This window comes from Phanerochaete carnosa (genome assembly GCF_000300595.1).
Source record: "Phanerochaete carnosa HHB-10118-sp unplaced genomic scaffold PHACAscaffold_13, whole genome shotgun sequence".
NCBI classification, from domain to species: Eukaryota; Fungi; Basidiomycota; class Agaricomycetes; order Polyporales; family Phanerochaetaceae; genus Phanerochaete; species Phanerochaete carnosa.
The window spans coordinates 1,154,776-1,167,148 of record NW_006767640.1 but is presented as its reverse complement, the minus strand read 5'-3'; the positions used below and the strand labels follow the sequence as shown (position 1 = coordinate 1,167,148).

At 52.9% G+C, this 12,373-nt stretch overlaps 4 protein-coding genes across 4 annotated transcripts in view; 2 read left to right on the top strand and 2 right to left on the bottom strand.

Annotated features, from left to right (window-relative positions):
• The window catches only part of PHACADRAFT_188850 (uncharacterized protein), a 2,802-nt gene extending 1,122 nt beyond the window's left edge, over positions 1 to 1,680 (top strand). The window contains exons 5-9 of the mRNA XM_007401813.1: positions 138 to 440; positions 500 to 813; positions 878 to 988; positions 1,045 to 1,359; positions 1,423 to 1,680. Coding sequence (XP_007401875.1) covers positions 138 to 440; positions 500 to 813; positions 878 to 932 — 672 coding nt within the window. The 3' untranslated portion in view covers positions 933 to 988; positions 1,045 to 1,359; positions 1,423 to 1,680. The remainder of the gene's footprint in view (positions 1 to 137; positions 441 to 499; positions 814 to 877; positions 989 to 1,044; positions 1,360 to 1,422) is intronic.
• A 1,577-nt stretch (positions 1,681 to 3,257) lies between these two features.
• Positions 3,258 to 4,914, bottom strand: PHACADRAFT_201525 (uncharacterized protein; the record flags this gene model as incomplete). Its single annotated transcript, XM_007401812.1, has 11 exons — positions 3,258 to 3,506; positions 3,558 to 3,593; positions 3,644 to 3,695; positions 3,752 to 3,767; positions 3,828 to 3,968; positions 4,088 to 4,189; positions 4,241 to 4,342; positions 4,399 to 4,460; positions 4,626 to 4,728; positions 4,776 to 4,810; positions 4,868 to 4,914. 11 exons carry the CDS (start codon positions 4,912 to 4,914, stop codon positions 3,258 to 3,260), a joined length of 945 nt encoding a protein of 314 aa, XP_007401874.1.
• A 347-nt stretch (positions 4,915 to 5,261) lies between these two features.
• Positions 5,262 to 6,092, bottom strand: PHACADRAFT_265527 (uncharacterized protein). The gene is made up of 3 exons (XM_007401811.1): positions 6,030 to 6,092; positions 5,648 to 5,972; positions 5,262 to 5,591 (listed from the first exon to the last, which is right to left on the bottom strand). The coding sequence occupies exons 2-3, from the start codon at positions 5,706 to 5,708 to the stop codon at positions 5,362 to 5,364; spliced, it is 291 nt and encodes a 96-aa protein (XP_007401873.1). The 5' UTR covers positions 5,709 to 5,972; positions 6,030 to 6,092; the 3' UTR covers positions 5,262 to 5,361.
• A 4,820-nt stretch (positions 6,093 to 10,912) lies between these two features.
• Positions 10,913 to 12,373, top strand: part of PHACADRAFT_154433 (uncharacterized protein) — a gene marked incomplete at its 3' end in the record, with an annotated part of 2,838 nt that continues 1,377 nt past the window's right edge. The window contains exon 1 of the mRNA XM_007401810.1: positions 10,913 to 11,527. Within this exon, the coding sequence (XP_007401872.1) occupies positions 10,997 to 11,527 (531 nt within the window). The 5' untranslated portion in view covers positions 10,913 to 10,996. The remainder of the gene's footprint in view (positions 11,528 to 12,373) is intronic.

The window sequence follows — 12,373 nt, the reverse complement described above, 5'->3', positions numbered from 1 at the left end:
CGGCGCAAAGATCTCGTCGCCCCGCACTTCTCGCGTAAGTCGATCCTGAGCCTTCAGACGGTCGTCCAAGAGGGCGTGAGTCTCCACACGTCGTTCCCTGTTTGTAGCTAGTGCTGACACTGTGGCTTGCAATGTAGATCGACGAACTCTGCGAGATCATTGCTTCGCGCGCCGCGGAGGGCAAGACCACAGACTTCTTCCGCGCCTTCCGCTGCGTCAACTTCGACAATGTGACGTCCTTCTGCCTCGGCTGGTCGATGCATATACTGCGCGCGTTGGACTTTCGCGCGCAGGCCCTCGAGCGGATGCATCAAAGAAACGCCGATTTCCACTTCTGGAAGCACCATCCGCTGCTCAGAGCACTGGCAATGTTTATGGTGCGCGTGAAACTTGTTTTGATGCGGCGGAGGGAGCCGAAGGGATACTTTCGGGTGTATAAGGTAGGCTACGCAGTGATGCACTCGGCTGGCGTAGCACTCACCCTCCTCTGGTCGAGCAGAAAATTGAAGAGCAAGTCGACATGTACACAAACCAGCCAGAAGCCCTCGAGAACGCACCCCACCCACTCATATTTCACTTACTCCTCGATCCTGCGCAGAGCCTGAAGCTAAGTAAAGCATCTTTACGCGACGAAGCGAACTTGGTTATCGTCGCAGGCACAGACACGACGAGCAATGCGTCCGCGCTCGGGATGCTCTTTGCTCTGGGTGGTGACGGGTACATCGGTGAGAAGCTGAAGGCAGAGCTCAGGGCGGCCTGGCCGCGGCTGGACGAGAAGCCAAAACTTGAGATGCTGGAAAGCCTACCATACCTGTGAGCGCGCCTCAGTCTCCGTCTGCAAGGCTTTACTTGGCTTCCTGACCGACCTCGCGAACAGAAAACTGTGTGCAAAGAGTCTTTGCGCCTCAGCCACGGTGTCACCTCTCCCATGATGCGCGTCGTCCCGTCACAGGGCGCGATGCTCGGCGGACACTTCGCCCCCGGCGGAGTGCGTCACCCCTTTCTGGCTGTTGTATACGCCGATGTATTGACATCTCACACCAGACGAAAGTTGGGATAAGCAACGTTTTTGTGCATCTCAACCCGGCTCTCTTCCCTGACCCGCACATGTTCCGGCCCGAACGCTGGATTACACCCGGCGCTGAATCGCTCGATACTTGGCTCGTCGCGTTCTCCAAGGGGCTGAGGAGCTGCCTTGGTATCAAGTACGCATCATCTTCGTTGGACTGGCAAAATCCAACGAAAATAACGATAGCGTAGCCTCGGGTGGTGCGAGCTCTACATGAACCTCGCAAATTTGTTCCGGAGGTTCGAACTCACGTTAGTAGGCGGCGTACAGATGATGTTCATCGGGAATTCGTGAGTCACAATCCCGCTGGGACGAAGAGAATACTTGTAACGGAGGCAATCATCCTTGTACAGACCTGTCCGGCCATACGACCTGTGGCATCGAGACTGCTTCCTTCCCCAGTATGAGGGACCGGACCTACTCGTTCGCACGACACCTGTGGCAGACTGAGGGGCTGAGTGTTCCCACCCGCTGAGCTTAATTCTGACCAGCGGGACTCGTGTCATGACAACTGAGATCTAGCGAGATCTACCACGGGATTGCCTTAAGACGAAGTATAACTTAACTAAGCTGCACATATACAATAAATACTCTAGAATGATTACACAAGCACAGCATACGCATGAGTGGATGAGCACGGACAAGTCCGTCCGAGTCGCTGAACGGGGGGACGTCAAGGCTGCAGACCAACGTTAGGGGTGCGATCGCTGAGGGAGGGCAGAAAAGGTATACCAGCTCAATGCCTTTATTCAATATTCGATTATTCAAGATCGAGTCCTACCTGCAAAGAAGTATGGACGTATATGATGTGCGTGTACTGTACTTTTACGACCATACCGGATGAAAGTGCCCAAAATGAGTTTTTCCGACAACTCGCCAAAATCGCCATATATCGAGAGAATATTATTGGCGGTGTCCGCGGAAAGGCGGTGTGACGTGTGACATCCGGTACGGTCGTAAAAGTACAGTATTGGGAGTGAAGGAGGATGCCGAAAGTTCGAAGCCGGTGACGGGAATTCAAGGGCGCATCATATTGATCCCATCATGAGGGCGCATCAACGGGTAGAAGCCCTGGCGCCCTGGCGTGCGACTTGTGCATGCCCGTTAACATGTTTCATCGCTACGAGGTGCGCTGGCATTGCTCGAAGCCGACGGTATTAGCTGAGGTCTCACGTTCGAAGTCAATATCAAACGCTTCTGATTCTTCCTATAGTACTCATCGTTGTTGAATGTCCTGCAGCCCATGGCAATCACTCGGGCACAGGACGCTAGGCTCACCACATTGGCATCTATTGGCATCGGCTGGACATACTACAGCCAACTTCATCTTTATGTGCGATGCTCCTTGTACAGCAGGCGTTGTGTCGCCGTTCATTCGTATCAGGTGCCAATCGCCAGCCTACTGCTTCAAGGACACGACGTATATGTTGATAGACGACCAACCAAATCGTTCATAAGCCGTGTGAACAAAATCGCACACCAAACATAGCCCTCGGTTGTTCTTTTCTTAGCCTTCGTCATCTACGAGTTCATGATCACCGTGATTGCTGACGACATCAACATTAATGTTAATCTCATCGGCGATGGCGAGCATGACAGAGGATGCAGTGACAGGTCTCTTCCAGACAATATTGTCCGGAAGAGACTCGTCACTGCATCCACTGCACTTTTCGCTCAGCAAGACGGTGCATGCTTCTACTGACCACTACCACACAATTCACATCAGTGAGCCTGGATGTAACCCTCAAATATATTTGACTATATAAAATTTGAAGCGGCATTTTATACAGGAGAAAGTGTATTCTCTTTGAAATTCATAAGGTTCGTTCAGACTGCACGTACGCCCCACGCAGTCTGCTCGAGTCCAAATTGCCCACCCACTTCTGCGCCCCGGTTTTCGCCATCCTGCGCATTTTTGCGACTCGATGCCGGATTTTGAGCCTCAATATGCGCAGCCGTGTTTTCTCCGCTAAAATTCGCCTGTGATGCGCATTATTTATTGGGATCCACCTGACAGACGAGACTAACATGATGTTTTCGCAGTGTGACCCGCAGCTAACCGCACACCACTGAGCTGGGATCATCCGATGCCATAATCTTCGAGTTTCCTACTCGTATAAGCTACAAGTGCCGCTGCCCGCCTGGAACAGGGCAATATATAGAGCCCAACATAACCTTCGACACCGGTTTATGCCTCGGCGTTGGTTTCATGACATCCTGCCTCGTCCGCTTCGGCAGCACCACTTCCTTCGGCACGGGATTCATCGCTCCAGCCATCCTGCAGTGTCTCCCCAATATTACCCAGCCAATCTGGCGACTCTCTGAACTGCAGGGCTGATAGCTCTTGCTGCGTACCAGCAATGCATGCGGAGTGGTTCGGCACTTCCGAGTCGGCTGTCCGCAGGTTGATCATGAAGCGGCTGATGAGCAACGGGGGCTGCGTGGCCAGTGAGCATCAAATTGGTAAACGGAAAGTAGGTACACACACCAAAGTCATGATAAACGTGGATACTGGAGGCGTGACCTTAAGAACGACGTTAGCCCGTGGCCTGCACGCTCATGTTGGAAACGTACTCCAGAAGAGTCGTATGCCAGCAGCTGAGCGATGTTCATTGCTAACAGAGCTCTACATTTATCATTTCAACACTCTCCGCGGGCGGGCGGATCTCTCGTCGTACTCACATGAAATAAATAGTCCCTGCATGGCAGCTATGTCTCAGCGGCGGCGAGTTGTAACGGTGCATAAGGGACTACTGACCATCACGGAGGAGGCACGTTGTCAGCGACACCTTGACTTTAAGCCTACGGGCGCGTGCCCACTCTCCGAACGTCTTGATCCAGGTCAAGACGAGCACGATCGTGTCAGAGAGGACAAGTGAGCCGCGGGATGCGTACACGACTGTGAGCAGGTGATGTCAGCGTCTCCTCCATTGCCAAAGCCTTTCGCCGAGGAACGTACGTCTATATAACGAAAGATTAGTATTTCAAGGCAGCAGCAGCGAGATATGATATATACACCCACATGCGGGTTGTTCGCGCGGATAATGGAAGCTCCGAGGCGCATGTCATTCCGATAAGCGGATCCATAACGGGACCATACTTCGATACCGCCGCGTCTACCTGCACAGAGACATCAATCAGAACATACACAAGGTTTAAGAAGAGCGATACGCGCTACGTTCACTGCAAATGGCACCATGCTCAGCATGAGCACTACCAGCGACCAGAAACGGCTCCCATCCGAGACTACGAAGGCACGCAGGGTGGAGAAGACTGGCGCGTGGAAGTCAGTGGGCAATTTTAACTTGAGCAAGCTGTGCAAAGCGTACGTCCGGTCAGGAAAAATCCAGCGAGAATGAATATCCAGGTTACGATTTCAAGCGTTGAGCAGCTATGTGTCGGGTTCAGGTGAGTAGTTTGTTACACACATGTTCTGAAGAGATCAAGATCACTTCTGCAGGAAAAATCATCAAAATCTTCGAGTATTTAAAGGCGATAGAAGCTCACAGTCATAGTTGCCGGCACAAATTGTACGATGGTCGAGAGGAGCAAGCACCAGCGTATCGAGCCGAGGAGAACGGCAGATCTGGTGATAGGCCGCTTCCAGACGGTGTTTATCTCGTCACCGATAGTAATCAGAAACTCATAGACGACCAAACCTGAAGATGTTGTGAGCGGCGCAAGGAACGGCGATGAATGCACTCACACGAGACAGCTGTAAAGATATATTGTGGTATGAGGCTGAAGGACCGAGATGTTAGCATTAGCTTGTCAAGTGCACAGGAAAGTGATGCTTACACCTGCGAGTAGGCTTGAACAAGAGCTTGGTCTGACTGTGTCGACATATTCAAGGTGAGATAGGCGGGGAGGCGGACTGCCTTGACAGAAGCAGCCACTTGTACGATTTATGAGTGACTTGGCCAGTCGTCTATCAACTTTATGCTGTGTCGCTTCCACATGCGCGACCCCCACCGGTAGCGTTTCGTTGAAGATTGCGAAAGAATTTCTGAATGTGCTAACACCGAAGAGGTAGTGATCCGCCGATCCTAATATGACTTAGCTCCACTGCAGGAGGAGGCAGACTCGAAAATCGGGCATTAAAACTCTGTGGCGGCGGAACGTCATTAATGTGCTTGAGAATAGTGGACACTCATATTTCCATACCGCTCACGTGCCCAGTCGGTTCCACCAGCTTCCGTCTATATCGTCCGCAAGCGCCCGATTCTGGCGTACGCATTTGCGTGGCTCTGCAAAGCATCAGAAAGTCCGACTTCGTAATTAATTGGCCATTGTTATCTAGCGGCAGCTGGAACTTTCAACCTTTGACGTTTCCGCGCGAACGCGATGAGATGATAACGGCCATCGTAAAAAGCCTTGGCAAAAGCGCTTGCTGAGTCGCGAAAGAGGAAAGCGTTCTGGATTGGGAAGACGCTCCACTTCGGCTTTGCAATGGCGGCGGGCCTGCTCAGCGCGTGCATCAAAGCGCGGTGGATGCCCAGGAGCATTGAGAGCACAAATATTCCTGGTGTAAGCTTATGAGCGGTCATTCGAAGTGAGCGCGAAGAAGCTGGGGCGTACTACTTGCTTTGAAGTGATCTGTTCGGCGCCGTGTGACGGAAAGGACGAACAAGGCGACCATTTTTACGGGCGTACAATGCCTCAAACGATGCAGTAGCTGTACCTTCCTCGATCTTCACCCGCAGTACAAGCTCTCGCTAGCCAAACAAGCACGTCTCGCGATCTCCAGCCGCAGCCCGTAGACGTATGGATAGAGGCATCGTTCAGTATATCTGGACTGATTCGATAACCGGAGCTGTATGAGGACCGCCAGACCCCAGCAGCCCTTCCGGCAGCATCAGACTACAGCTGGTGCTCCTTGTTGGTGCTATGTGAAGCCTTGTTGCTTTTAGGGGTAACGTTGTTAGGAGTGTCCGCTTTCTCGAAATTTGCGAAGACGCACTGCATCCTTGTAGCTGTTCTCTGCCCTCAGTTCGGTCACAACAGCAGACTTGGCATAATTCGCAACCTGGAAGCAAAGATGCTGTCCAGGACCCGGGGCGTCCCATGCGAGACGGCCCCTGGACCCTCGGATATGCTATGGCTGCTGCCGACATCGAGCGCCGCATAGGGTAAGTCTTGATTATCGCCCTGCTGGGAGTTGATCGGAGGCTTACCGCAGTGCCATATGTCCAAGTTGCACGCGACCTTGCGCTTGAACTGTAGATCCATCTGCGGTGGCGCAGATAGGAACTTCGAGGGGATGATCTGAGGCGCCTCCTTGGGATACGCTTGTCTTACATGAGACTATCCCGGAGGGGGCTTGAATCGCTTTTGAGTGTATGAATATTCTCAAAATATTCGACAACCACGCATAAACGAATATTTTAGAGCAACAGACGCTTTCTCCCAAGAGATAGCGGAGCAAATTTAGGCGTCAGCCTAATGATCAGATTAAGCGCCTATCAAAGATACGCATTACGCTACATCGGGACCCCGAGCACTCCCTACCGCGGCTCCTGCGACCCTGCAAGTGGCCTCACCCACAGAAATAGAGTGATTAAGCTAAGTACAGGTTTATTCATAAGATTCTATACAGTTTATTGATGGCGAAAGCTCCTGGGGGGAAGGATATCAAGAAGTGCACGACCAGTTGAGGATATCGCCCGCTGCTGGCATCGCAGGCGCCAAATATGAGGGCCAATATGCGAGCGAGCCGGGTCAGCCAGACAGTGAGGCGGTAGAGACTGGGAGCCCATTAGCGAGAGATTGTACATGGTCGACGGTGGCAGTATCGAAGGGTTGAACGTATCTGAAGTTGTCCAGACACTAGGTAGCGGTGTGCCAGAGGTGCATCCCAGAGCATACAGCGGATTCCCAAAGCCGTAGGTCGCGGGACTTGGGTGAAAACGGCCAAGGCCACGAGCAGGTAACGGAGGCGGGAAGTACGAGGTAACAACATGGCCGAACTGCTCTGCTTGCCGAGGATAGCAGATAGTACCCTGAGGATGCGCGCTCGATCCCGCGAGCGGTGGGTCGAGCGGACGATAGACAGGCGAAAGCTGGGCAAAGGTTCGTTCGCTGCTAAATGCCGCGTCTGAGGGCACCTTGCGAGGATACACATGAGAATACGGATTGTTGAGTGCATCCAAGGCCGTGGGCACATGCTCCGTGTGCTTCGCGGGCTGCAATCGTGCGTCGTCCGCTGCTGAGCGAAAGTGAGGTGTAGGGATGCCCTAAGCTGATTCCATCTGCCCAGGTATCCGCTCTCCGTCGCCGCCTTCACCATTGCAGTTTCTAAGCTCCCGGCTCCTCGACGCCCTGCTAACCCGGAAGTGCCGCGGCGCCCTGTGTTTGGGCTTGTGGCCGTGTTCGGCTTTGCGATGCCTCGTCAGGCTCAACTGATCCGGAAATTTCCTGCTGCACTCGCCCTCAGGACATCTAGGGGGTTCGGCGCCAAGATGCCTGTTGTAGTGTGCCTGGATGTTGCTCCATTGTGTCACCGTGCGGTGACAGCCTTCGTCGTAGAATAATGATGGTACTACCAACCCTTCAGCAAGGGTCAGTGCGGACGCTCGGACGAGACTGAGTGGGATGCACACCTCGTCGTTTGTCCCAGCATCAACTTGTGCTCAGGTATATGCTCCATGAGCTCATGCGCGTTCGCGACAGGTTTCCCGCAAGATGAGATGGGGCAGCATGTCGGGGGCTCTTCGGGCTGTGTAAATTTTCCTAGGTGAGTACTGGACTGTAATGCATGCCGTTATCATGCACAGTATACCGAGGATTTATGATTCGAGACTTTCGTTGGTGGTGCGCCGTGGCTCACACCGCTATTCCCAAAGGATAACTGCCACGCATCCGGGAGAACATATAAAGACATGCCTGAAGACGGTGGTGTGCCTCTCCACCTCCGTCTCACTCCTTTCGTCGACTTGCCCCATCGTCAACCTTATCATGGCGGGCCCGAGATCCGTAGGGCTGAGAACTAGGACTGACAGTGTCTCCGTGAGCAATGCCATAGCAATATTGATGAACATGAGAACATGTCATTCGAGGCGTTGTGAGATAACTCGAGATGAGGCCTTGTCAGACTAACAACACGTGTTATTTGGAAGTGGAGACAAAGATGTGGCACCTGCCCTTGGCGTTGCACGCTCGCGAGAATAGTCGGCTAGATGAACCGGGTTTGTAGGCATGGAGCGGCAGGGGGTGTACGAAATCGTCTGGTTGCTCGCACAGGCGGTATGCGCAAGAGAAAGCAGGGGAATTGCTGATGCTAGCGCATGAAGTATGGCGATACGCTTGTATAGTGGCTTAGGACGAAGCGCAGGAACCTGACTGATCGGCCGTAGGACAATAGATCCACCCAAGGCTGCGGTAGTCGTGGTCCAGTCTTCGTAACAGGGTTGAGCAGTCCGCATCGAGATCGCAACTAAAAGAGATAAATCTTCGGGCGTGAACAAAAACGAAGGCATAATGCTGACCAATCTGCGTACCCGCTGAAGGCTGGTTTTAAGCACGCTAACGTTCGAATTGTAGTGCTCGACCAGCCCGTAAGACCTGTCCGATAAGATATTACCAGAAATAAGTGCTGGGAGGCGATTCTTTACTTTGAATAGATTAGCACGGTACGATTTCTAACCTGAACGTGATGAAAGTCGACTAGGCCTTTCACAACAAACGCCAGTTACTGTATTTTTACGACCGTAGCGGATGTCACATGTCACACCGCTTTTCGGCTGACACCGTCAATATTTTTGATTTTTCTTTTGATTTATGGCGATTTCGGCGACTTGTCGGAAAAACTCATTTTGGGCACTTTCATCCGCTACGGTCGTAAAAGTACAGTACTTGGTGCTCAGCCGATTAGTTAAGGCTGGGCCGCTGCGACAACGCTAAAGGTTGTTGAGCTTAAGTATCTGAGTATGACGTACGGAATCAGTTACGTTAACGGTCTCTTGGTGCTTTGTGAGATAGACCCAGTTCAATTCCGACTACATCACGTGAGCGAGCGCTGTCACGCCGCGTCTCTTTTCGCAGGAGCAAAACTCGAGTTAATCCATAACTTTGTGTGCACACGACAGCTCAAAAATTTACAACTGTCATCTTGTAGAGAACACATTGAACTACTACTTGACCGTTATCAATTGTTTTTAATTGAGCAGAATACAGTTTTATGGGATGTACAAGAACTAAAGTCAGCGTTAAATAAGTGTCGATTAAGGTAATACGCAGCTCAGATTTTGGAGATAGGTCATCAAGCGCCTCCACAGATTGTGTGCCGCTCTCGTACTCATGCTGTACGGCCATATTTCGCACTCGGAGAGATCGCTCTATGCATGCTTACAGGGACTTTACAGGGGAAGCAGTTGCATTTGTGAGGGAGTACCTCAGTCAGCGGGTGCGCACAAGGACTCGGAGGAGGGAGATTGCGGAACTCGCCTCATAGCATGGAGTTTGTTTGTATGAAAGTTTGGGCATGTCTATGGTTTGTCTATTTACATCTGCTCTCTCTCTGTTGAGCAGGGAGGATCCCAATTGTTGGGCTTATCATCGCGGCCGCGCGTTTCCGCGACATGCGCGTGACCATCACACTGTGACGACACTCGTCGAAATTGAACTGGGTCTATCTTAGGCTTGAAAGCTTGACGAGCCGACCACTGCGGGAAAAGTCGGCGTTTATTATAACGATTAGCGCTCTCGTAGCCCATGAGCGCGAATCGAGCTGGGGATGCACTTGCTCTTCTCCAGCCGCACAGGCTGGACTACCAGCGTGCTCTGATCTCTGAAGCATAGTCTAGGGATCAGAAAAACTTATTCTATACTCTTTAATGCGACAAAGGCAGCAGAAGGCCCCGAAATATTCGACATCAACACCCGCCGGCAAATTGCCATTACCTTCTCGCTCATTCACCGCATATATGGACGCAGCTCACCCCTTGCTTACATCTTCGACTCTCTATGTTGCAGATGTGAGACATGATGTGAAGTGGTCGCACCTGATTCAAGTGCTGAAACCGTGTGGGTTTATACGTTCCGGCGGCAAGAGCACCACGAACGGCCGCACGAAATGGACGTTGATCTTCAACGATGTCTTCCGCGGTTTGTCCTTTCACAACTTTCCGTGATTTCCGTTCTTTGCTTACTGTGCTTGTGTCCAGCTGAAATGGCATTAGCGACGCTACAGGGTGCGGTTGTTCCAGGAGTATCACCACCATTCAAACTGTCACTCTCGCATTCGCCGTCTCTTGACGGAGCATTCCCGTCTGAACGCCTCTCTCCTCAAATTATCAAAGCTCCCTCACGCGATCATCATGTTCTCTACAGCGCAAGTGCTCAAGATATGTTTGCGTGGTTCCGATCTGCAGGACCACTGGTTTCTGTGAAGGTGAAGGTCAACGTAGGGCATGCACACGCGACCTGCGTCCTTGAATACTGGCACGAACAGCATGCCCAGTATTCCAGGACGAATTGCCGCTCAATGCACCCTGCCTTAGCAGGCATGAGGCCCTTCGGCCTGCGGACATTTGACCCTCGTGGCCTGTACTGCTCGGTAGGTCGCGCCATGGAGCGCACAGTAACGACGGAGCTGAACAATTTTCACGATAGAACTTTGGTTCAGCTTGGAGACAGCCTGATCTGCGAGATGCTTTCGCACCGGTATGGCATATTTCAATTGTCTCGCGCTATTGAGGTCGCGCTAACGTTATATTCAGCACGGTGAAGTTTTAGAGTACGTCTAATTTGCCAAACTTCGTCTCTTCTGTCAACAGACTTTGGTGCCATAGGGCATACATGAAGAAAGTGGGCGTACCAGACGCTTTTGGCTTTGTTTTCTACAAAACGGCTAATGAAGGTATTATATGCGCATCAATATGACTGACATTGTTCTCACATGCGAATCTAGCCACCCTAGCTATAGAGGCCATGAATGGTAGGGTGGTCGGAGGCAAGAACCTGATAGTACGCTACCACGAGCCATTACATCAAGACCTCTTCCGATTGGCACCTACTACCGATCAGTCAGCCACTGAAAAAAATGGAAGCGTATGGGGACCAAGAATGCCGGTGAGTAGAGTTCTTTTGCGACAGAATGATATTTCTGTGCTGAGGTTCGACGAGCAGCAAGAACCTGGATCAGCGAACGGTACGAAGGTCCCTGATGAGAGATCGAATGGCAAACCGACCGCGCAAGAGAAAGCGGAGCAGCACGCGGTTCTTGACGAAGCACGGCGCAAGCGCGAAGAGGCCGAAGAGGCCGAACGAGCCGCGTGCGCCGAACAGGAGATGGCTGAGGACACAGAACGCATCGCCCAGCAGGCCGTCGCCGACGCGGCGCAGGCGTACGAGGCTACACGCGCGCGACAGCACGAAGCCGACGCTGCAGTCGAGGCGGCCGAGCGCGCCCTACGCGCGGCGAAGGAGCAGCAGCTCGAGACCGTGCGCGAGGCCGTGCGGGTGTTGGACGCGAAAAACGAGGCGGCCGCGCGCGAGCAGGCGGCTAGTCGCCGAAGGCACGTGGCAGTGCAAGAGGCAATTTCGAAGCGCCTTCTAAGGGAGGAGGCGCAGCGTGCAGAGCAGGAGGAGACTCAAAAGACACAAGCGCAGCCAGGAGGGGAGCCGGCGTCGCCGTCCGATGGAAGGAGACAGGCTCAGCCGGAGTGGAGGGCGCACGCTAGGCAACGGCAGGATGCGAAGAAAGAGGAGGAGAGCAAGGCACAGGATGCGTTTGAGCAGCGACGGAAAGCCTGGAAGGAGTTTTTGAAGAAGAAAGAACGCCGGGATCAGGAGCTACCAAACGGCGCAGGGGAGGCATTTCCAATGGAGGCGAGCGTCAGCCTAGGCAAAGATCCAGGGCCCCAGGGGACGAATCGGGATGAGATTATGCAGGAAGAAGAGCAGAGAGAGCGGAAGAGTCGATTGGATAGACTTTGGTGGGAGAAGGTGGCGCAAGAAGAAGCGGAGCGCAGAGATGAGGCGGAGCAGATGGAAGCGCGGGAGCGGGAGGCGACAAGGCGAGCGTTCGACGAATATGAGAGGGAGGAAGCAAAGCGGAGGGAGGAGCTGAAGCGTGAGCAGGCCAGGAGAGAGCGAAAGAGTCGATTGGATAGACTTTGGTGGGAGAAGGTGGCGCAAGAAGAAGCAGAGCGCAGAGAAGAGGCGGAGCAGATGGAAGCGCGGGAGCGGGAGGCGGCAAGGCGAGCGTTCGACGAATACGAGAGGGAGGAAGCAAAGTGGAGGGAGGAGCTGAAGCATGAGCAGGCCAGAGAGAGCGAAAGAGTCGATTGGATAGACTTTGGTGGG